This window comes from Ixodes scapularis, unplaced genomic scaffold (genome assembly GCF_016920785.2).
Source record: "Ixodes scapularis isolate PalLabHiFi unplaced genomic scaffold, ASM1692078v2 PGA_scaffold0__279_contigs__length_252992795, whole genome shotgun sequence".
In the NCBI taxonomy this organism is placed as follows: Eukaryota; Metazoa; Arthropoda; class Arachnida; order Ixodida; family Ixodidae; genus Ixodes; species Ixodes scapularis.
The window spans coordinates 26,051,441-26,076,201 of NW_024609835.1; the positions used below are offsets into that span (position 1 = coordinate 26,051,441).

The 24,761-nt window shown below is 48.1% G+C and overlaps 1 protein-coding gene across 1 annotated transcript; it reads left to right on the plus strand.

Annotated features, from left to right (window-relative positions):
• The first annotated feature begins 17,953 nt into the window (after positions 1-17,953).
• LOC115309264 (facilitated trehalose transporter Tret1-like) lies at positions 17,954-22,817 on the plus strand. The gene is made up of 2 exons (XM_029967463.4): positions 17,954-18,152; positions 21,643-22,817. The coding sequence occupies exons 1-2, from the start codon at positions 18,005-18,007 to the stop codon at positions 22,815-22,817; spliced, it is 1,323 nt and encodes a 440-aa protein (XP_029823323.3). The 5' UTR covers positions 17,954-18,004.
• The last annotated feature ends 1,944 nt before the right edge of the window (positions 22,818-24,761 follow it).

Genomic DNA, 24,761 nt, shown 5'->3' on the forward strand with positions numbered 1-24,761 from the left:
TTCTATAGCTGGTCCTATGGTTCTCTATACCCATCGTGCTAGAGCTGCCTATGACATTTAATATGGTTCCTGTAGCCTCCTTTAGCTTCTTGTATGGTCTGCTATAGAGACCACTATGGCTTACTCTACGTATCTTTTTAGACGTCATGCTATAGTAGTCTATGGCTTTTCCTATGGTTTTATTAGTCACTTATTGCTCTTTGTATGGTCCGCTATCGCTCATTCTATAGTTCGCTCTATGGGTCTCTATGCCCATCGTGCTACAGCTGCCTATAACATTTTCTATGATTCCTTTGGCTGCCTATAGCTTCTTGTATGGCCTGCTATAGAGATATCTATGGCTTAGACTATGGATCTTTTTAGACACCGTGCTATAGCAGCCTATGGCTTTGTCTATGGTTCCTTTAGCCGCCTATTGCTTTTTCTGTGGGTTCCTATGGCTACTTCTAGAGCTCGCCTTATGGGTCTCTTTTCTTTTTTTTTTTACCGCAATCGTATGAAATGTGAAACAAATTATTTGTTTTCACTTTACATCTTTAAAAAAACTTGTAGGACGTGCTGAACTTCATAACCCCATTTAAAACAAAGAACTAACATTTCAACAAAAAATAACAAGATACAAATGTACTCTCCTAGGTGTTTGCAAAAGCACAGGTAAACAGGCACAATGAATTGTTTTCAAATCTAGAAGTTTATTACACACAGCCCATTCTGTAGACAAACACAAACTAAGCAATCTGTAATATGTGAAGAGGTACCACTGAGCTGTTATACAACTGAGAATATTGCAAAGCAAACAAGAACCAAAGGTAATTCCTGGGTAAAATTTAGTCTCCCGGCAGCCGGCCAACCCCCCCCGCCCCTCCCCCCCCCCCCCCCCCCCGAAATTCTACTACCAGTCGCCACTCATTGGCGCTGCAATCAGTTCATCGAACGACGTTTCATCGACAAATCGTTTCATCAACATGTGATGTTTATAAACAGCTCAGATATTATTTTTTTTTTGTAATGAGTTGCTGCAGACTCGCCAAGAAGTGGCGTGAACGGGTGGGCGGAATCGGTGAGCACGCGCCTCAGGAATACAGGCGCGACGAAATGTCCCTGCAGCGTGCAATTCGCGTAACGAGTGTCGACGAAACGTTAGTGTCGACTAAACGTGTGTCCAGGAAACGTGTATCCACGAAAAGGTGTCCATGAAACGTGTTTTCACAAAACGCAGTCGCGGTAGAATTTCCCCGAAATTTTACCGCGACTGCGGTAGAATTTCGGGGAAATTATTCTCCCAGCTGTTAGAAGATAGGCACTGTCTCGGTCACTAAATCGTCACGGGCTCTGTCGCTGGAGTGAGGCACCAAAACTGTCGATAATAAAAATTGCAACTTTATACACGTAGGTAAATAATTACGACATACAGTGGCTCACACTCTCGCAAAAACGAATTAGGAATGTTCCGGCAGAGTTCTACGCCACTACGCGATAAGGAGTTCCAAGGACGAACACTCACGACTTGGATGACTGCTTGGGTGGAGTCTCGGAGGGAACTTGGACGTCTCGGAGTTTGTGCCGAGTTCAGGAACGTCGAAACTCTCGTTGGTTTTGCCCCGCAGCCTCACCGATTCCCTTCGTTCCGCTTCCCACCGGCCTGGCCTCGCCTCCCAACCTTCGTCTCCGCCGCCCGAGAGAGATGGTCGCTGGGCTTTCTTCCCTTTCTGTTCCCTTCTTCAGGCTTGTGAATTTTCCCCATCGGAGGGTAGTCGCCTAGCAGTTTAGTCCACTTCACCCATCAGAGGGTAGATGCCCAGCAGTTTCAGAGGGGTGCATCCGCATTCCTCACCGGTCCCGAAGAGCCCCTCCTTATAATAATAATAATGCTTTATTCGGTTTCTAAAACCCGGGCGACAGTGAAAAGGCTATTGCCCATGCCATAGAGGCCCACTGTACCCGCTACACATACACATATACATACAAAAAAATATATATATATATAAATCTTTGTACACTGGGATTTGGGTCGGATTGAGTGTCAGATCACAGTTCTTTCAGATGGATGGTTGCACATTTACATAGTTCTTTTATGTCCGCTTTGCTTTCAAATGTCCCTTGTGTGATGTCACTCGGGAGGGAGCGCCAGAGCTCGATGGTTCTCGGGAGGAGCGTGCTTCTGTGACGCTCCGTCCGTCCAAGTAGGGGTTGTAGTTTATCGGCGCGATTCTTCCTCACATACCCTAGGAGAGGCGTAGGAGGGCCACCCAGCGTGCAGGCTAGGAGGCGGAGCGAAGCCACCTGCCTACGGACAGACAGGCAATTCCACCCCACAGCTCCGAGAAGTTCCGGGGTGCCAATGCCCCTGTATTGCCTCAGCTGCGGCGGCGATTGGCGACGCAGGATAGCATAGGCCGCGCGCCGTTGCACACTCTCCAGCGAGGCAATTGCGGCGACCTGTCTAGGGCTCCACACCGACGAGCAGAACTCAAGCTGCGGGAGCACTAGCTCTTTTTCCCTCTCACACACGCACACACACCCACGCGCACCTCAAAGACTGACTGTGAGGCGCACCTCACAGTTTCGGAGAGAATCCGCATTGTTCATCAGATGGGAACGTCACACACGCTCCCACAACAAAAGAATTTATACACAAAATCGAATTTGCACTGCTCTAGCGCTACATGGGTTATAAGCTGAGTACACACAACGTGACACAGTCTCATCAAAATCACTCGCGAGGCAGAGAACAAGACAAAAAAACCGTGCAATACATTAATAGCACAAACCGTAGCTGCCTGCGGTATGACAGAACAAGATTGCGCTCTACACTATAGGGGAACGCGACAGAACAGCACACGACAAAACAGCACGTGACAGAACAGCACGGTCAAAACAGCACGCGTCAAAACAGCACAGCGTCAAAGCAGCACGGCGACAAAACAGCAGGCGCCAAAATAGCACGCGACAAAACAGCAAAACGTCAAAACGGCACAGCGACAGAAGAGCACGTGCCAAAACAGCGCGGCGGCAAAACAGCACAGCGACAAAACAGCACGCAAGTAGCAACTTCGATCGCGCTCTTCACCTCTCTCTGCGCAAATAATGTCGAACCTCCTTAACCCTTTCATATATTGTCGCTAGGTTAGAAAGGAATTTATTGCATATTTCATTGCTGAGTCAGTGTCCCGACTGGTGCTGTTGTGCTATTGCTAAAAACAAACGAAGTTAGCAGTAGTTACTACTACTTAACTACGCTGATCACTGAAGAGATTGGGTAGTTAGAGGCGATATCTTCACGTCGATGCGCGTTGTCTGGTATTTTTTTTTAGAACCAACGAAAGATGAAAACTTATTGGGAAAAAGAAATTCATAAGTTGAAGTTATGAACCGTCTGGCTTACGGCGGTCTGGTGAGGTTCCGCAGTACTCGTCGCTTCGCAATTACCACCTAAGCGTAGAACGTCTCCCCAAAAAAGCAGGAGATGCGCCGATTACAGATGCCTTGATGGAACCGGGAAGATAAGGTAACTTTAACGTCGAGCGAATTCAAGGTGTACAATGGGCAACGATTCTGCGGAGTTCATTCGCCGTGAATAAAATGACCCAGGAACACGTGGCTGCAGCTTGCAGGCGAGAAGTTGTTTTGAGTTAAATTCACAGATTATTTCCGACGAAGGCTTCGATCGAGTGAAAACCGGTGAAGCAGAAACATGCCATAGCCTCAGTGATGTTGCCGTACAGCGTGGGTTAAGTACACCGTTTCCGCACACACTTTCTGTTTTATTTTTAACAACTAACAACAGCACATTGTCGTGCAATTGTATAATTTATTGTAGACGACATCACCAGCAAACTTGAGCGTCAATATTAGCAGAACTTCTCGAGAAATAGCCAAAATACGCAACAGCGGGGGCTTCGGTACTGCCCAGGGAGCCTTCATGTGCGCATCCGAGTATACTCCCCACTCCCAACTTGCTCCCATGAGAACGGATTCGACGAATTGGCTGTCGACGAGATGACTTTCGAGGAATTGGTCTAGACCCTCCATTCTTTTACAGTGCCTACTTTGAAACATGCATTTTTTAACTCCATCGCTATATTTAGGGTTAAGCGTTTTCGGTATAAACCAATAAAACGAGTAAAGTACGACGAAATCTTTTTTAAAAATTCGGTTTTAACTGAAAAAAGTCAGTATTTTTGAGGGCGTTTGGAGGTGTGGATGGGGGAATGTGCTTCATTCCTGACCGTATGACCACTTCCTTCTGCAGTTTTTAGCCTGTCTCCAAGATCGGTTCAACTTTCAACAAAAGTTGAACCGACGCAATAGTCTTCTGGACGAAATGTGGGTTTTTCACCTGATAGGGATTTGTGTGTCGAATTCTTTGTTCAGAGAAGAGAGTTTAATCGTGAACTGAACAATGAAATTAAAGGGCATCCGTAAATGCCGCACATTTTTTAACACCCATAGCTTCCGTCTACTAGAGGCGGGCATAAATACGATTGACTTATTGTCGTTTCTTGGACTGCGCGAATTAACCACCTCTCGCAGTCGTGAAAATGGGGAAAAAGGCGCACAGAGCACAATGCTTGCAGTTTTATGGATTTTGGTATTTGCCGCTCCGACCGAAGTGGTAGTAAAGCTCATTTTCGTCCTGTGTACAATTAAGTCCCTCGATGTTTTTTCACTGCGTTTTACAAGTACCGTCATTCTTTGCCGCGCCGACATCTGTTTCTATTGGAGAAGTGCGATGTTACGTAATTTCCGGAATTGTCGCCCCTTCCGTCCGCCATTTGCTTCCAAGCTGCTCGGCTGCTCCGTCCGCTCGCGTGTTTCGTGATACTCGCCGACGACTTTAGCTCGACGTCCTGGTGTTTTTCGACCGTAATGAGGCAAGTCAAGTAGTAAGCCTTTGTGTTAGATGACGGGGTGTTGCGCTTTTGGGTGTAGCCAGGGTTCTGGTAGTGGAAAAACGTTGTTCGCCGTTCCGCTTCGGAAAGCCGATCTGAAGAGGCAGAAGGAATGGCTCCCCATGATTGGGAGGAAAAACTTTGTCCCTACCAGAAGCAGCAAGCTTTGTGAGGTGAGCATTTCTGAACTAGTTACCTCTTCCACACACGTTCACATAGGTACACATGCAATGTTTTTCCTGACGCGCCTGACTGCGGAACTCGGTCTCAGCTGAAATGCGGCATCGGTGCTCTGCCGTTTTAGCCTGTTGTTTTTCACTCGAAAACCCGGTTGTTCGCCGGCAAAGTTTTTCGCGTAATCTGAGTTTTTAAGGGACAGGATATGAATGGATGAAGCCGCCGATTGGCCGCTTCAGCTGTGAGTGTCCCGCAGTGAACCTCTACGAAACACGAAAAGCTGCTACCGAGGACAGTATGAGCCGAAAACGCCTTTCATGCTTGCTTACCACCTGTGTTTGAGAGAGCTGTGGTCCGAACTAGGAATAGAAAGCGAAGTTGAGGAATAATGGAGCTTGTGGAAGTAGAACACTTGCCTTTTGAGATATATATATAATCGCACGACAAGAGCTGAAATAAACAAAAATGTCTGCACAATGCATGTGCTTCGTGTTGTGTTGTCCTTCCTTCCCCCCAGTCTCGTTGGTTTTGTCTAAAAAAATATCTACGTGGATGTTACAGTGCAATCTAGGCAGAAAAAAGTAGACAGAGACATTAAACACGTTCATAGCGAATTCCTTGAACGCGATCTAATAAAATTGGTCTTGGATTCACCGTTTAATGCGGCAAAATAATAAAAGTTGTACGCAACATTTCTTCACTGCACGCTGAAGGTATGCTATCCAGCAATCAAAAACAGCGAAAGTTGCCAGCTAGAATCCTTCACAGAGTTATTTGAGACCAAACACGGCTCCGCAGTAGAAGTTCGAGGACGAGATATCCCGTTATCGCATGTGGGAATAACACGTGCGATGGTGTAACTTCACCCGAAATATTGTTTGGGACTGGTGAGTTAAGTGCTGTAAATTCATCCGCACGGATCTCGCATCGTCCAAACTCGTCAAGGTCACTACTTCGCACGACGTTTGTTTTCCTAACACTGCTACTAGTACTGATAACAAAATGCGCGTTGAAGTCATGTAGATACACCCCCCCCCCCCCCCCAAAAAAAAAAAATGAGTTCCAAACGCGTTTGCGTCTACACCGTGCACACGTTTGCGTAGCATTACCAACGCTCGCCACGAGGAAGAATGGTTGCAAACAAAATAGAGTTCTCACAATAGCTTAACCATGCGGCTCTATCGACGACTGAATGAAATTTTCACAAGGCATTTGTCTTTATTACAAATATAAATAGTTTATTGTAACGCAGGTGCGCACGTATCTGGCATCGCCGAGAGCATTGCTCGCGAAAGCTCTCGCTGCGGTATGATAGGGATTGCGGCAAAATATTGATATATATATGTGCTTTTGTGGAAATAACAGCTTACCTTCGATTCACGTAAGTAACCCGATGATATTCAAATTAATTTCACGCGCTGGAAATGACCAAAACAAGGAAGACTACGCCACTGCTAACCACATAACAACACAGCGGAACCGCCCTCCCGTCTGACGTTAGGAAGCGAATGGCGGCGCTAGAGAGGGAGAGGGGAACATTTTTTGGGGAAAGAGGGATCGTAGATGGAAAGGAGGAAAGTTGTCGCTACCTGTAAAAACGAAAAAATATCCAGGGACGTTAGTGTACAAATACGAGCCCACGACGATAATGTCAGATCACAATAGGGCCCCAGTGCATCTTGCAGAACAGGTCGCGTCGGCTGCCACAGACAGCAACAAATAGGAAATTCAGTACCTGGTTCACTCACTATTCATTTTAAAAAAACGCCTTTAAATATTGCATTTTCGTCAGTATACTGGTTTTCGTCAATAAACCGAAAACTTCTGCTTGAAATAAAAACTGAAAAATGTACGCTGAATTTCAAAATAACTAAAATCGAAAACGTCGAACCCAAGCTCTATTGTCAATGTCCTGTTTTGACGCTGTGCTGTTCTGACGCTGTGCTGTTTTGACGCCGCGCTGTTTTGGCACGTGCTCTTCTGTCGCTGCGCCGTTTTGACGCTGTGCTGTTTTGTCGCGTGCTGTTTTGTCACGTGCTATTTTGACGCGTGCTGTTTTGACGCTGTGCTTTTTTGACGCGTGCTGTTTTTACCGTGCTGTTTTGTCGCGTGCTGTTTTGTCGTGTGCTGTTCTGCCATGGTGCCACACTATATATAGCGACCCAACGCAACTCCCCAACAAGGTTGGGGTTAGTTCCCCCCTCTCCGTGCGGATCCGATGACTCTGTCGATCCGAAGCTATAGCGAGGAATGGGGCCCTGGCTTCACAGTGAATAACATTGTCGAGCCGGCGGGCCTTCCTCGCGAGAAGTTGCCGCGGCGCGTTTCGATTCAACCATTAAACCCAGCTTAATGAGTTCATTCGCCTTGTTCTGACCCGCCATCGGGTCGTCTTCCGGTGTCCCCCGTTCCCTGTCCCTACTCCGATGAAGCTCCCTTGGTGGCGCGGAATGAGAGTCACCTCTGTTCCCTAGCATCGCAATTGTAGGGGCCTCCGCGTCAGGTTCCTCAGCCACCCCCGCTCCATACCGTCGAAGGCGGTTCGCATGGACAACATTCTGCTGGCCAGTTCTGAGGTCCTTAACTCTAAACGTCACGGTTGACAAGCGCTCCACAACTCGAAATGGTCCGCGCCACTTGGCCTGCAGCTTCCTGGCAAGTCCTGCTGTCCCGGCTGAGTCAGACACACAAACCACGTCTCCCACTGCAAACTTTGGAGCATCGGCCTTTCTGTCAAATATGCGCTTTCTATATTCAGCTGAGTTGGCTAGCATCCTACGTGCCAGGTCATGAGCGCTGGAGAGCCGCTGGAGTAACTCCTCTTTGTAGTTTTCAAGAGTGCCGTAGTTCCCAGTCGGGCCCGCGTACAGTACCAATGGCAGCTCGGGGTGTCGACCATACATAAGAAAGAATGGACACTGCTTCGTGCTCTCGTGGCTAGTGGAGTTGTAAGCAAAGGAGATAAAGGGCACCCAGACGTCCCAATCCCGCTGATCTCGTGCAACGTTGTGACCTAACATGCCGGACACGGTTTGGCTCAGGCGCTCAACCGCCCCATTGCAACGTGGGTGATATGGCGTGGTCAGTAACCTCTGAACTCCCAAGCTTCCACATACCTCGCTTAACAGCCTGGATGTAAAATTTGCCCCGCTGTCCGTTAGAAGCTGTTGCGGCGCACCGTGTCTGAGAATCACAAGCTCCACGAACAAACGCACAACCGTCTGTGCCTTTTGATCTGGCTCAGGGATCACCTCCGCACACCTGGTCAGGTGGTCAACAAAAACCATCAAATAACGATTCCCCTCAGTTGACACCGTAAGCGGACCGATGATGTTCATTGAAGTTCGCTGAAATGGCTTGGAAACCTCCTCGAAGATCTGTAAGGGCACTGGTTTCCGGCCCTTTGGCGTCTTCCGCAGAGCGCAGGAGTGACGCCGCGCAGAGTAGTCTGTTACATCGTCTTTCATTCTAGTCCAGAAAAACTCACGGAAAAGCCCCTTGAGGGTTTTACGGTGCCCAAGGTGACCGGCATACGGAGCGTCGTGCGTAGCTCTCATTACCTCCGATCTCAGGGATCTGGGAATCACCATCCGCCCGCATGATGAGTCAGGCCTCGCGTCGCAGTCCAGACTTCGTTTGCACAATGCACCCTCTCGGCTTAAAAAAATAGCCGCTTGTTTCCCCCTCCGAACGATTACATTTCGCAAAGATCGCCTTCAGCTCCTCGACTCTCTCCTGCTCGACCCGAATGCGTTCGACGTCCAGTGCCGGCGCGAACTCGCTCAACTCTCATACAGGTGCCCGGCTCAGCGCATCGGCGTTTTGATCGAGCGAACGATTTCAAAGTCGTGCTCTTGCAGCAACAAATTCCATCTGGCTAGGCGCGAATTCGGATCCCTACAAGACATGTGCCACCTAAGAGAGTTGCAATCCGTGACAAAGCGAAAATGCCGTCCGTAGAGGTAGCGCCGAAAGTGGCGAATGGCCCATACCACACCCAAACATTCCTGATCTGTTGCCCCATACCGAGTGTCCGCGTCGTTCAGTTGGCAACTTGCGTAAGCCACCGGGTGCTCTTCCCCGTCGAACATCTGAGACAGTACCGCTCCGAGGGCCCTGCCCGAGGAATCGGTCATCAAGACGAATTCCTTTGTGAAGTCTGGGAATCGCAGAAGAGGGGCGCTGGTTAAAGCGGACTTGCGAAGCACGAAAGCTTCCTGCGCCTCTTCACTCCAAGAGAACGTGGTCTTGGATGAAGTCAGCCGTGTTATCGGCTTAGCCTTTTCCGCGAAGCCGGCTACGTGCCTCCAATAGTAGCCTATCAGTCCCCAAAATTGTCTTACCTCCTGGCATTACGAGGCGCAGGATAACTTAGAACACAGCTCAGCTTCTCCGAGTCTGGTCTGACACCCTATCTCGAAAGTATGTGACCGAGATATTTGACTTCGTCCTTCCAGAACTGGCATTTAGATGGCTTTAACTTTAGACCTGCGGAGCGGAAATGCACCAGCACTGTCTCGACGTCGATGAGGTGCTGTTCTAGGGTTTCGCTGTAGATGATCACATCGTCCAAATACACGTGGCATGACTTTCCCACCAACCCTGTCATGATGACGTCGGCTGTACGCTGCCAGACGGCAGAGCTATTTGCAAGGTCGATGGGCATGCGCCTCCATTGTTAATAGCCCGTTGGTGTATTGAAAGCCGTCTTCTCTTTGTCATTTTCGTTCATCTCGATCTGCCAGAAGCCAGAGGCCATGTCCACCACTGTGAAAAATCTGGCGGCGCCTAGCTGAAAAAACGTCTCTTGGATGTTGGGGAGAGGATACGGGTAGATTCTGGTCTGGTGACCTTGTTCAGCTCCCGATAGTCGACGACAAACCTGAAGGAGTCGTCAGGTTTCTGGACAAGGAATGCCGGTAAACCCTAGGGCGAGATGGAATGCTCAATGATGCCCTTTTCTATCAGTTCCTCAACCTGTTGTTGCATCTCTTCTCTCTTGGGAAAGGGTATTCAATAAGCGCGTCTGTAGACGGAAGCGACATCGGATCTGACGATACAATGCTTGATGGAGCCGCAGTGACCCACGTCGAGCCTCGACGAAGCAAAGGCGGTGCGGTATTTACACAGCAACTGGCTGACCCGCTCCCTCTCCGCCGCGGGAAGGTGTGTAAGGGAAAACATTTTCAAGAACTCAGTGTCAGATAGCTTCCCTGCAGGTCCACAGCTAAGCACGGCCTCCTCAAAGTCTCGATCAGCTTCGACTCCAACGAACACCGCAACACGCTTGTGTTTGGGCAAACGAATCTCGGCCATCGAAACATTTACAATTCTGTCCGGCACCTGTCCCCTGTCGTTGGTCTGAGCCAGTGAGTCGACTCCAAAGAGACCGTGAGGTTCGAGCTCCGTCATCTCCACTACACCCTCGGAGCCTTTGCGCAAGTTGCCTGGAACTCTGCCTGCCACAATGACTTCGGTTCTTGGTGGAATTACACATTCTGACACCAATATTATGGGGACCTCGGTTTATTGTAACCCCCGCACTACCTGGTCGGGCGACCCATTCAAGATAGGAATTTCTTGGCCATGTATCACCGCCACTACCCTCGACGACAATACGTCGATTGCACGGGTTGGCACCATGTGTTGGCCCAAGATGCCAGAAACGGGTATCATGGCGTCGTCTGTGCATATGAAGCAAGGGTGAGTCGCCCAAGGTATATACTGCCAATTTCAAACGGTATCCTGAAGCATCCATATGTTTCGAGCTCTTGGCCCGTGATCCCTGCTACAAAAACGTCCCCATCCTTGCTTAGCTCTTGGAAAACGGATTCCTTCAAGAAACAAACCTTCGACCCTGTGTCGATCAAAATACGCACGTCCTTGCCCCTCACTTTTCCGGCTACGATCGGACTGGTCTCTCCACAAAATCTGACGGCGACACGTAGTTTCCCCTCCTCATTGGGTCCGGCCGAAGAGGGCGTGCTTAGTTTCCCGAGTGATTTCTCTCCTTGGGGAAGGTCTCTTCCGGTGCTCTGGGCTTGAATCGCGGATGGCCATCCGTCCGCGATTTGTTACTTTCCGCGAGGTCTTTCTGACGCAAACACGGGATTTGTTTTAGACGATCTTGATGTTGTTCAGGTTCTTCAGAAATAAGATGATCGAATGCTACTATAAGGGTGGCGATGTAAGTTAGTTGGTTCATACTGACGAAAAGGCAAACAGCGCACAGTAAACGGGGACTAAAGGGACTGTTTTGCACTTCCTTTAGTCTCCGTTTACTGTGCGCTGTTTGCCTTTTCGTCAATACTACTATAGTCGTTAATAAATTAAGCGCTACGCGGCTTTTCTTCGCGGAAACTAACAAAGCTGTGCATTGGCTACCGAATACAGAAACTAGTTAACTGTAACACTTCTAGTTTCACGCCCTCGAAGTTATTGTAAGGGAATTTTCGTAGACAATTTTTCTCCATCCGCTACGGTTTTCACGACGGAGCGGCCACTATAGGACGCATATGCGTCGTTAGCGTTGTCTGCAAAGTTCCAGATTTCGTAGCGGATTGCGTAGAGCGTTGCCGGACTTGCAGAAACGGCACAGGAAAACTCCCTATTAACATGTACGTTCGCTTATCCATACCTCGGGGAACTGGGCGCGAATAATTTTTAGCCGACAGAATCGAGACAATGAGCTAACTCCGCACACAATAAGAACTATTTCACAAGTTTTTTTTTTTTTTTGTCTAAATACAAAACAAAAGGCGCCTTGCTTTAATTCATCTACCGTTCTAGCGCCTCGTATTCGAATATGTTAGCTCTGGTTCAATCGGGGTTTGAGTGAGCTCATGTTGGTGCTCGTTCGTCGTCTCGAACATTCCAAACAAAACACAAAAGTAATCTCCAGCTTGTTAAAAAAAAAAAAAGAAACTTCAATTAGCAGTTAACATTTCGCTAAGCTACTTCTTGAGAACTTTTAAAAAGCTAAGAAGAACGGAAGACGACGAAGCTTGCTCTTAGTCGGCGCCTGGACATTGCGTTCGTATTTCTGGCAGTTTTTGCTGTTTTGCAACTTACCCCGCGGCAACAGAACACTCTCACTGTCTCCTGCAATATCACCAACACCTTCACTGCAGGAAGTATCCTCGATAAACCGAAGGGTTTCCACCCGATGGTGCTCTGGACGGCACCGATCCGGTAGGCCTGATGGAATCCGATGATGCCACCTCGAAACCAATACTCGCCCCTGCTCGATTCGACATGACTTCTGTAACGCACACCACGCAAAACTTGCAGCCCAACATTTTGACGTCTACTATGAAGTACTTACCACCCGAGGAATACGACACTGACACGGAAATTGAGACCTTCTCTGAAAAAGAAAAAACCGATGACCAAAACGATGTCGAAGATATGGAAGAACTGTATGCTTCTACCAATGAAGAGTCGCAAGATCCCGACAACCAGTACAAGACGGTTGAATCACGCAAACGACGCAGGGAGAGTACGGACTCAGAATCAAGTTCTCCCAAACCAGCAATCAACTGCCAGGCTCTTGGGCTCACCGTCATATTTACACCAGACGACCAAAACACCAACATCAAAAGCTTCAACCCTATCAAGCTTTCGGACTGCTTGAAAGCCAACTGTCCTGATGGAATTTACAGCATTCGACCTAACTCAAGGCTGAATGTGATTGCTGTAGACACTCGCAATTTAGATACAACAAACACTTTACTGCGTATCAAGTCCCTTTGTGGGGTTCCGGTGAGTGCATACGAGCCCCGCTCTAAGAACATGGCAATGGGTGTCATCCATGGAGTACCGGTAGATATCAACGACAGCCAACTAACTGAGGCACTACTCTCAAAGACATCAATCGTTCGCATCCGAAGACTGGGAAAGTCACAATCTGTTGCATTAACATTCGCATGCCCAACTCTACCCGATGCGGTATGTGTAGGCTATGTGCGCCACAAAGTATATTTATACGTGGAAAAACCAACACAATGCCGTACTTGCGGTCGCCTCGGACACGTAGCTGCATCATGTGCATCTTCGTCTATTTGCACAAAATGCGGAAAAACACAGGACTCGACATCCTGTCCAGATGGACCACCCAAATGTGTCAATTGCGGACGTGACCATCCCTCTACTTCTAGAAGCTGTCCAAGATGGCAAGAAGAAAGGGATGTCGTTCGTTACCGGGTTCTTCACGGAAGCGACTATCCAACAGCAAAGGCAGCAGTAAAAGCTGATGCCTCTGAACACAATACCGATAACACAACTGGTCCCGGACACGGTCAAAAGTCAGCAGGAAGCATGCCAGTGAGTAACAAGCCACATAAACAACCAATTCAAGAGCCGCCCCCAGCATCGCAACCTTCCCAAAGAAAGGAAAACAAAAAGCCACACGATAAACCAGGAAGAAGTACACAACTTAATACAGACGACCTCGAGTCCTTTCCGCATCTCCCAAACACAGTACCTACGACACAAGAAGACCTCGCTCACAATCAACCTTCCACATAGAAGGTTGTAAGTAACATTGCCACCAACCTTGTCAAGAGTGCCTGCACTCCACAACCGAATGCTGCAGCTGAACCACCACCACCTGCGCTGGGCATCGGAAGCATCTTTTGTGCTGCGATCAAGGCCTTACGTGGACTGCTTCAACACGTGTCTTCACCCATTGCCATCTACATTGTCCAACTCATTGACACATTTACTCCGCTCCTGCAACAATGGTTGAGTTAACTCAACTGTTACTACTTAATTACCATTTATTATAATTATGACAGCACTCACTATGGATGATAGATACAACAATGCGACTATATTCCAGTGGAACGCGAGAGGCCTAAGGGGGCGTCTATCTGATCTTAGGCAGTTTTCACAGAAGCATCAATTTCCTGTCATGGCCATATGTGAGTCAAGGCTTCCAAACAATTTTCGTTTTTCTGGGTATGAATATCTTTCTTCAACCCGGACTACAGGACCAAGTAGAGTCATCCTTCTCCTGCGCACAGACCTCAGTTACGTGCATCACGTTATTCCACCACATCAAGATAATGAGTACATAGTGGCTACAGTCACTGACGGCAAGGGCAACTTCACCATCATTGCTGGGTACATCCCACCGAAAGCTAAATTTGACGAAGGCTACCTCACTGACATTCTCAGCAAGTACCCGTTGCCATTTGTCTTAACAGGTGATTTTAACGCCCATAATTCTGTATGGGGCAGCACGCACACCAACCCTCGAGGTAGGAGATTGGCCGATATTGCTGCCTGTCACCATCTCTGCCTAATGAATGACGGTAGCCCTACGTATATACAGAATCTTAAAAGTAGCAGCTGCCTAGACCTCACATTCGTTTCGCCATCGCTAGCATCTCAAGCAACATGGTTTGCAGACATTGAATCAAGAGGTAGTGATCACGTGCCCACCTATACGAGGCTTGGGAATTTTAAAAATATGAAAACTCATCATGAGATTAGCCATATCCATTGGGCAAACTTTCAAGAAAAAATGACCGAAGAATGCAACCAAGAGATGGACTTACCATCATTCACAGAAGCCATCACTCGTTCATTAAACCAATCAAGAGAGCAAACAACCTTACCGATTAACCAAACTACATTCAACGCCGAATATGAGCGACTTCGGGCTATTCGCCGGCGTGCTGAGAGGCGAGTTAGAAAGCATAAAAGGCCCGAGGATTTACGTGAGTTCCGACGAGTAACTAAAAAAATCAAACGTCATTTGAACAAACTTGCAAAACGTCGTTGGCGGAAAATGTGCTCAGAACTTGATCCAAGGAAACGTACTACGAGAATATGGCAAATATCAAGAGGTCTTCGAGCAACACCGCAACAACGCTATCCGTTTCGGGCACTAGCTCTATCGATGCAGTGTTCAGATATAGAGGCCGCGAACCAGTTCTGTATACGAATTACGCAGGCGCAGTCTACACACACAATCACACCGAAAACGCCACGGCCGACACCACCGTCAACTCTGTCATGCATGGACGTTGATTTCTCTCTGAACGAACTCGAATCTGCTCTTGCATCATGTAGGCAGTCAAGCTCACCTGGACCAGATGGTGTTACCTACTCGGCAATTGCACGACTCGGACCAAGTACAATCAAATGCCTTCTTCGACTCTTCAACCAATCCTGGAACGAAGGCGAGGTACCTACATCATGGAAAGTCTCTCAAGTTATACCGTTACTAAAGCCAGGTAAATCACCCCTTACCATCACTTCCTATCGACCCATTGCGCTTTCAAGTTGCATAGGTAAACTCATGGAACGTATGATCTTGGCGCGATTAGAATGGCATTTCGAACATCATGGTCTATATTCAAATGAATCGTCAGGCTTTCGACGCGGCCGGTCCTCAATAGACGGGGTGATTGATTTAATTTCATCGGTTGAACACGAAAAATCTCAACGACGAATGATCACAGCCGTATTCTTGGACATCAAGAGTGCCTTTGACTCTGTGACGCATGATGCTATACTTGACGCACTAGAAGAACTAGAAATAGGAGGGCGACTCTACAAGTGGATCTCCAGTTACTTAACTAACAGGGCAATTTTTGTTGCTACGGCACAAGAAAAAACTACCCTTTATAATGTCACAATGGGTGTCCCACAGGGTGGCGTACTAAGTCCGACATTATTCATGATATGCCTTAATGCTCTCAGAGTGGAACTTCCAGAAACAGTCCGATCATCGGTATATGCAGATGATATCTGCATATGGGCCTCCGGAGTTACCAGAGTACAGGTTAGAGCTCGTCTTCAAAAAGCATTAGGCACGATTGATAGATATCTTCTTCATCGCGAATTGACCATCTCTCCATCGAAATCAGCCGCCATAGCTTTTACTAGACGTTGCATGGATAAATACCCCCTCAAGGTATCCGGCCAAGCCATTCCGTATGTAAAACACCACATATTTTTAGGCATATCGATCGATCGAGGACTGACATGGACGCCTCACATTATGCACCTTAGAAAAAAATTGACAAGCTTTATACACCTCATACGTTTTATATGTGGCACAACTTGGGGTGCGAATGTAACATCAGTACTGCGTCTTTACAAAGCTCTATTTGAGGGTCTATTGAGGTACAGCCTGCCAGTCCTTCATGGGATGTGCACCACGAATTTGAAGCGACTACAAAGTGTACAGGGCTCTGCTCTTCGTGCTTGCTTAGGTGTTCCGCACTCAACATTGACTTTGGATGTTATAGCAGAAGCTGGGTGCCTATCCATTGAAGCACTTCGTGCAAAAGAAACACTACGTGTAGACTTACGCCACCTAACAAGGCATGAATCCCACCACCTTGCCCGGATACAATCATCCAGGAAAGATTCAAGCTATGCTGAATTCTTGATACAACAGGAGCCAAATATACCAAAGCAGTTTGAAACACCAAAGTTGGCGGATGTTCCACCTTGGACACTAACATGCCCTACAATATCACTCAATATAGATGGCATACAGAAAAAAGCGTCAACTGCACAAACTGTATTAAAGCAACTGACCCTCTCATTAATCAATATCAACCATCGGTTCAGAACTCACATTTACACTGACGGGTCAACAACTCATCAAAGCTCAGCTGCCGGAGTAGTTATACCCATGGAACAAGTCGTGCTTAAATTCAGACTAGACCACCGCACCTCATCAACTGTCTCGGAGCTGGTGGCCATTAGGGAAAGCTTGAAATATATAATACGCACCGAACCACGAGCATGGTCCGTTTTCACTGACTCAAAAGCTGCACTCCAGAGCATGCAGCACTATCTACGACGTGGAGCAAATGAACAGCTGACATTCACCGTAGTCAGCCTCTGCCAACAGGCCCAACAGGCTGGCCACCACATTCACTTCCAATGGATCGCGAGCCATTGTGGCGTCCCTGGTAATGAGGCCGCCGACCAAGCAGCAAAGAGCGGTCACGAGAACATATCTAGCATTTCTGTTCCATATTCAAGAACTGACGCTGGTGCAACGGTTTTCTGGGTCGGAAAAAAGATAGGTGCGGCCCTCTGGGCAAGCCCTTCTCACCACTATCCACGACTTTATAATATAGATCCTGAACTTAAGTTCAGACCGCCCAGAAACCTTACAAGAAAGACTGAATCAGTACTTCACCGAATCAGGCTGGGCGTTGCATTTACATATAAATATCTCCACTGTATTGGGAAAAAACCTTCTGCAAACTGCTTGATATGTGAAGAAGTGGAGTCACTAGAACACCTGTTATGCACTTGCACAATTTATGACGTGGAAAGGGAGGTGCTTACTGAAGAACTTTCCCAGCTGGACTCCCGACCGTTCTCTCTCCAGAAGATCTTAGGAGCGTGGGAGAGCCCAGAAAAGCTGGCTGATGCGACCAAATACCTATTACGTTTCTTACGTGATACCCAACTTATTTGCCGTCTTTAAGGAGCAGATATAGAGCTCCACGTTATTTTGATGTGTTTTTATTAATTTCCTCTTCTTGCCCTTCTTTGGCATCCCCTATTCCCCCTCCCCAGCACAGAGAAACTGGTTAATGCAAACTGCATGGAGCGACCTCTCTGTCTTTCTAAATAAACCTCTTCTTCTTCTTAAAAAGCTAAGTCCTTTATCGAAACGTCGCTAAAAGACTCGTCTCAGACTGTTTGAACTGATACGACAACGAACGTCCATCTTACTGCATTCTTTGTTCTCTATTTTCCAGACGTCCTCCTGTCTTCGAGCGAGTGCAGACATCATGACGGAAAGCTCCCCACTAATAAAGCACGAAGAACGGTCGAGCAGCACCGTTCGCCACTTGAGCATCTCCATCGGCAGCCCCTGTGAGGACTTGTCGGCCGCGGACGCGGCCAAGAGGGCGGGCCGGCGTCGGCTTATTCTGGCCGTGTCAGCGTCCGCGATGGCCACGCTGTCGTTCAGCATGTCCGTGGGCTACTCGTCTCCGGCACTACCCAGCATCCGCCAGCGCATGGGTCTGTCGGAGAGCCAGAGTGACTGGTTTGGCGGTCTGCTCAACTTTGGTGGAATGCTCGGCTCTTTGGCGGGTGGTAAGGCGGCTCGTGTTACTTTCTGACGTGACAAAGTTATATAGGAGAGGGGTGGAGAGTGAGCATAAGTATTCAACAACGAGCCGGATGTGGCTCTCATCCAGCTAACTGTTCAGAGTCATTTATACTGCGAAAGGTTCGCCAGTGGGCGAAGCCTATGGGACAAACCGATTTCGAGATAACACGTCATGGCATGTTATTTTATCGAGACACGATCATGGGGATTTGTTATGCCTCAGCTACACAACATGGGGGAGCAAACGGGATTTTCCGGTTGCCAGACTTCTGGTATACTTAGGCTCGTTATCGGCATCTCTGAAAGACTGCCGCACTCCCCCAATGTAAGCGGCTCTGAAACTGTTGCACTGGTGCTTCGCTGTCATCGCAATGGAAAGTAGAAAAAAAATCAATTTTGTGCAGTGTTCTTTTTACTAAAGTAGCAATTACTATCGGTTTGTTTGTGGTATTGCTAGAACAGTATTAACATGCAAAGTCCCACCTTAATCCTTCGTGTCTCGCATGTCGAAGCTGAAGGGAACGAAGAGAGTGAGAGTATTGAAGACAGAAAGACAGAAAAGAAGAACTGTTTAAACAAAACAAAGAAGAAGAAGAAGAAGAAAAAAGCGAGACTTGCTTGATGCTGGATTGGCTCTCCCCTAACAAAAAACGAAACGAAAATACCTCCCTTCTTGTCCTCCTCATCACCCCCTCTTAATGTATAGACAACAGGCAAGCAGAGAGCTACCGTGGGGACAGGCTGGCGCTCGGCAGGTAATCCGGCGGCCATGCGACTGGTCGTCGGCCGCTGAAGCTTCTTCGCTTTCTAGGTCGTGTGTGGTGGCTCCTTCAAATTTTGCCACCTGCTGCCGCCTAAACAACACATCGCCGACAACGCGTAGATGTTCTCTTTCTTTTTTGACGTAAAATTACGTCTTTCTCCGCGCTTGGAAGGGGGTGCAAAGTTGGGAGATCTATGTCACGAAAAACTTGGTCACGGACGTGACGTCACACAGATAACACCGTAGCGCTCCCTGACGGCGCGCCTCCTGCTGCCGAGAATCGCTCAGTATGACTACAGTGTACTAGAATAGGGGGGGATCGGTGGCCGAGTGGTCTAGCGCACACCAGCTCGGAGCACGTGGAGCGAAAGCTCGCGCTGCAGAACCCAGGGATCCTGGGTTCGAGCCCCACCCCTGCCCGTTTCGATCTGGATGAGCATCGTACCGGCGTGCGGTCGTGTATCACTACTGCGTGGTGCACGTTAAAGACCCCAGGCTAGCAGTTGCACTGCACTGGCCAAATTTCTCATCTACAGCTGGGAGACTCGTCGCCCCTGTGAGGCAGACCAAGTTATAGGCTGTATAAACACACACACAACCCAATTATTATTGTACTAGAATACTTGGGTAGTGTTGGGACCGGAAGGGCTCGCCTGAAGCGCGTGGTATTGATCGCAACAGGTGTCGCGTCCGGCGCCTTATCCAGAAGGTGTGCGCATGCGCGGCTGCACGCGCGAAAATATGAATCTTTGGTGCCGCTTTGGTGGAGTGCACATAGGATTTCTGATACAGCTACGACCTGCCAGCAGTCGTACCGCGGCATCAATTACGCTGCGGCACGATCGTTAGCAACATGGTGCTTCAATGCATTGGACAGTACAATCTACATTACCCTTCCTTTACATAAAAACAATTGCGACTTTAAAGAAGCGAATTTCAAGTTGTTTCAGCGAAGAATTAGCTGCGGCTTTCGGTTTGTCGGATGGTGAGCGTTTTAAATGAAATGCCCATTTTCGTGGTCGCAAAGGCCGAACATTAGATATTTGAAAGGGATATCTAAAACTTAAAAACAGTTTTTTTTTATAATGGAACGAAACGGTACATACGAGATTGTTTTAGTGTGCTTTTAATACCCCAGGTTAACTTCTCTGTCTCCTTTTCTGCCCGTCTTCTATTTCTTGACCTTAGTCAGCTCGCTTCACTTGTCACTCAAATTTGTGTTCATTTATGCGATGAACCACCCAAGCGACGGTCGCAAAAAGGTGAGAATCTTATATTTCTTCATGGCTGCCACGACCATCCGAGGACCACCCGACGTTCACTTGTAAAAAATGGCTTATAAGCCGTGACAATTTTTATCACGCGTTTTAACATTGAACTTAAGTCCAAAAACTGAGAATACGTGGGCTGAACAAGTAATGCTTTATAAGATTCAAAGAAAACACGCAACTATTTCATATCATTTTTATCAGAAAACTTGAGCACACGTAGATCAGGCAAGGAAAGAGTTGTAATAGATTACAGCACGGCGTTCAAATAATGGTTAAAATGTGCGGCGCATACATGGTTACAATATGCAGAGCATTATCCTCTTAAGGGTAAACCATCTGAAACTTACACGCTACGTTCGCGCGCACGCAGCACATGCTTGCACACATTTGGCTCCAGTGAGGCTGTTGGCGACTTCAACGAAATCGACGCCGCGTTGCGGCAACGTCGAGAAACTCAGGAGAGGAGGTAGTTTTGGGTATGTCGTCTGCTATCGCTGTTTGGATTTCGTAGGCAGCATAAAAAGAAACATCGTTTCCAGGAATTTATTTTAAGCATCCGCCGTGCTATTCCTACGCACCGACTAGAAAGTTAGTACCATCAAAAAAAATTGCTTTTGCTTTCAAATATAACACTGATTTTACGTTGAAGTGCAAGAAATTTATGGTGGTCCGCGTGTTGAACAACGAAAAGGACCTTCTTTCGTCCGCCATTTTACCTGATCAGCGCGCCTTCATAGCTGGTTGGAGTCGCCAGTAGTTCTGGGCGAGACGCATCTAGGGAGCCTTCATGTGCGCTTTGCTAGGGTCGCCGACAAACCAGCACTCGCCGACAAACCAGCAGCCATTTTGGTCCTCGGCGATAATCCGTGGACTTATAACCCTCCCGGAAGCAAGCACCTTATCTCACAAGTTCGGACCAGCGTTGTGGAACCCACGGAGGGAGGATTAGCATTTCCCCTCTCGGATGGGAGGACCGATGGACACAAAGGCCACTTTCCATCGCACGGGGAAACAATGAGGTACAAAATGGCGGTGGACGAGGGTGTGGGAAAGGGAAACAGGCAGTTGGCATCACCCTATGCGAAGCGCACATGGAGGCACCCTAGACGCATCGTCACAACCTGTTAATATTGCTAGATGGACATTACAAACGAGGCTTTAGCGACATCCATTAGGTGCCATTTGCTAATCATTTAATTCGTTTTAAAACTGTTTTTCGTGTCTTTTCAACAAGGGATTGAGGTCTAGTTCATTCGAATTGGTGTGTCCGATGTGATACTGCTCCTTTCAACACGTATACAGAGAAACTAGGTGCCGAAATTTTGTTGCAGGTCGAGCAAAAATACTTGGAACAAACGAACAAACAGAAATTTTAAGGCACAATCATATCAGGGGCGACAGCGTCTTCGACTTATACGTTCTGTTTCATCAACCTTTCAGGCCTATCTGTGAGGAGCATCGGTGGCAAGAATACCATGCTGTTTTCTATGGGGGTCATCATCACCGGCTGGATCTGCATTTTTGCGGGCACCGTTCCAGGAGTCCTCTTTACTGGCCGGCTGATTACAGGTGTGACGATGGGCCTTGTGTCGATTTCTGGTCCACTCTTTGTGTCTGAAGTGAGCCCCAAGAACATTCGAGGTCTTCTCAACTCTTTGTGCGCCATGGCTTTCAGCCTGGGCGTACTGATGTCATATGTCTTGGGAAAATGGCTAGCCTATGACTGGCTCGCCGTAGCCAGCATAGTTCCCGCGGTCCTGACAGCTCTGATCTTACCGTGGCTCGCCGAATCGCCGCGATGGCTCCTCCAAGTCGGCCACCGGGAAGCAGCTCGGCTGGCCTTGCAGTCCTACAGAGGATTCGACATTGATGGCGAGTTTAAGGAGATGAAGGACAACGTGGACAACGCCGAGGAGTTTCGCTTGTCAGAATTGAAGCAACCAAGCTTGTACTGGCCAATCAGTATCATCCTTTTGGTTCTGTTCCTTCAGCAGTTTACGGGCGTCTCTGTGCTCATGTTCTACACGCAGGACATATTCGCTATGGCTGGCTCTATTTTGTCGGCGGCCGACAGCTCCATCATCGTGGGAACAGTGCCTTTGCTCAGCGTAGGAGTGGCGGCGGTACTCACGGACCGACTCGGCCGTAAGATACTCTTACTCCTATCGTTGACGATGTGTGCGGTGAGCTTGGCAGCATTGGGCACATTCTATCACTTTAAGCTGAAGGGGGATGCAAGCTTTGTCGAGTCGTTGGATTGGCTGCCCCTGTCTTCGCTTTGTATCTACTTCCTCGGGTTTTCGGTCGGTCTCCGTCCCGTACCGCCTCTCCTAATGGGAGAGATGCTGCCGCTTAGGATCAAGGGCTTCGCGTCGGGCGTACTCATGTGCTTTTTCTTCGCGTGTGCGGCTGTCACGACGCTGCAGTATCACCCCATGCTGATGCTCTTTGGGGAGGACGGCATCTTTTGGTTCTACGCGAGTTTCGCTGTAGCTGGTTTTGTCCTGATTGGTGCTTTCATGCGAGAAACGAACGGGAAGTCGTTGGAAGAGATCGAAGAGCTTTTCCAAGGAAAACAGACGGAAACCCAACCCGTGTTATGTAGAACCCCGTGAAAAGAGGCTGAATGAGGCGTGAGGTCCCTTAGTAGTATCATACCCTACAGAACGCGTGCTTTTGGTGACTTTCCAACTATCTTCAGATGACCAGATTGAGCTTCGGCGTGCGTTCGAATGGGTGTTTCTAAAGCTCGACATCATTTGTTTGAACTCGTTTATTCTAAGCACTACTGAGGTACGTCATCATCAAAGGCAAACTATAGTTGAACCTTGTAGAATGTATTCAAAGAGGAAGCTTCCGGAAGCCGCAGAAAGCCAGCCGACGTTTCGCCAAAACATTTTTTTTTCACAGCTCAGAAGTAGTTAAGTCTCCTAGCTTCCTCAGGTGTCTGAAGTTTTAATAATTTTTATCGAGATATAGTTTATAAAATAAAACTAATAAAATTGGAATCTTGGCGTGTTTACTTTTTTATGTCTAGCTTAGAGCATAATAAAAGAAGTGAATTGGCTATCGCAACAATTTGGTTCCGTTCTTGGAGCTCTTGCTCTGAACTGGCTCCGTAAATCACGTGTTTAGGAGATAATACACATCATAAGAATAAGTTGATAAGTCAGTTGATGAATTTGCTGTATATTTTACTAGTGCAATCGTAGGCATGAAGGCGATAAAAAAAATAAACTCGTGGCGAAATTTCTTTTGCGAAAGAAGAGAAAAATTTTATAAAGAAAGTTACGATAACGAAAAAGGAAAATGAAAGACATACAGACGACACAGGCGACACACAGATGACAGAGCCTGTGACGTCTGTTTGTGTTCCATGTACAGCTTTCGTTATTGTAATTTAGACACCGAGACGTTGAACCATCCACCTAAATAAAGAGTCCGTTTATTTTTCATGGGAAATCTGCGCGTTGGTTTTTTTACCATCACATCAGATATAATTGTAGTAGCGAAGTGTCCTGTGACTCGACGGTGATTAAATTCCTGGGCGAGTGAAACGAGAAAGCAGTCAGTAACTGTAGTCTTCCTGTTAGGCCATATGCATGAACTAACCCTTGCCGCTCGTGCATTCGCACTGCGAAACACTAGCTAACGGGTGAGGAGTGACCACTTGTGAGAGTCTTATTCTTTTCAGCAGCGGGTGTTTTCGTCACTAGAAGAATTCTTAGAGCGCCGTGCACTTTTTTGACGAACGACACGCACTTTGATAACGTTACCCCTCTTTGACACGCACATAGAACTGTGGCGGTCTCCTCACCGCCAGTCACATCGAGAAGCAAAAAGTGGGGTCCGCGCGGCAAGACCAGCGCGGCCCCTTCCCTCGCGGGGTGAAAATAATGAGAACGCGGCAGCCCCAGCGGAGGGTCATAAAACCGGGCCCCCGCGGGGCTCGCCGCTCGGTCCCTTCCGCGCTGCCGCCTGAGAGGACAATAAACAGAACCGTTTTGTACAAACACGGAGTCAGACGTTTTTCCTTCGAGTCCGCAAAAATCTTGCAACACTGCCCCACAAATTGGTGACCCGGACGAGCGACTCCTGACGGTTCCCGGCAATTTTCCAACCATGTCCGAAAGCGAACAGTCTGCTGCTGGGGATGCCATTCCGACGGGATCTTAGGCGGCAATTCGACTCAAGCTGCCTCCATTTTGGACGAAGAACGCCAAGGTCTGGTTTGCGCAGGTTGAGGCGCAATTTCAGCTGCATCACATCACCTCGCAAGCCACTAAATATCTGCACGTCGTCTCCTCGCTGCCAGCTGAAGTCGCCGACGAACTAGAGGATATCCTCGCGGCGCCGCCGACATCCAACCAGTATGACAACCTTAAAGCCGCTATCCTCGCCCGGAAGACCGCGTCGGATCGGAGCAGCCTCCAGCACCTCCTAAACATGGAGGAGCTTGGTGACCAGCGTCCCTCCCAGCTACTGCGCCGGATGCGACAACTTCTGGGCGACGCCACTTCGGATGCCGACACATCGCTCCTCCGTGAGCTATTTCTGCA

Coding starts and splice junctions, on each gene's coding strand:
- LOC115309264 (XM_029967463.4), top strand. CDS start 18,005: ATGGCCACGCTGTCGTTCAGCATGTCCGTGGGCTACTCGTCTCCGGCA. Junction 18,153..21,642: donor GCTCGGCTCTTTGGCGGGTG/GTAAGGCGGCTC, acceptor TCAACCTTTCAG/GCCTATCTGTGAGGAGCATC.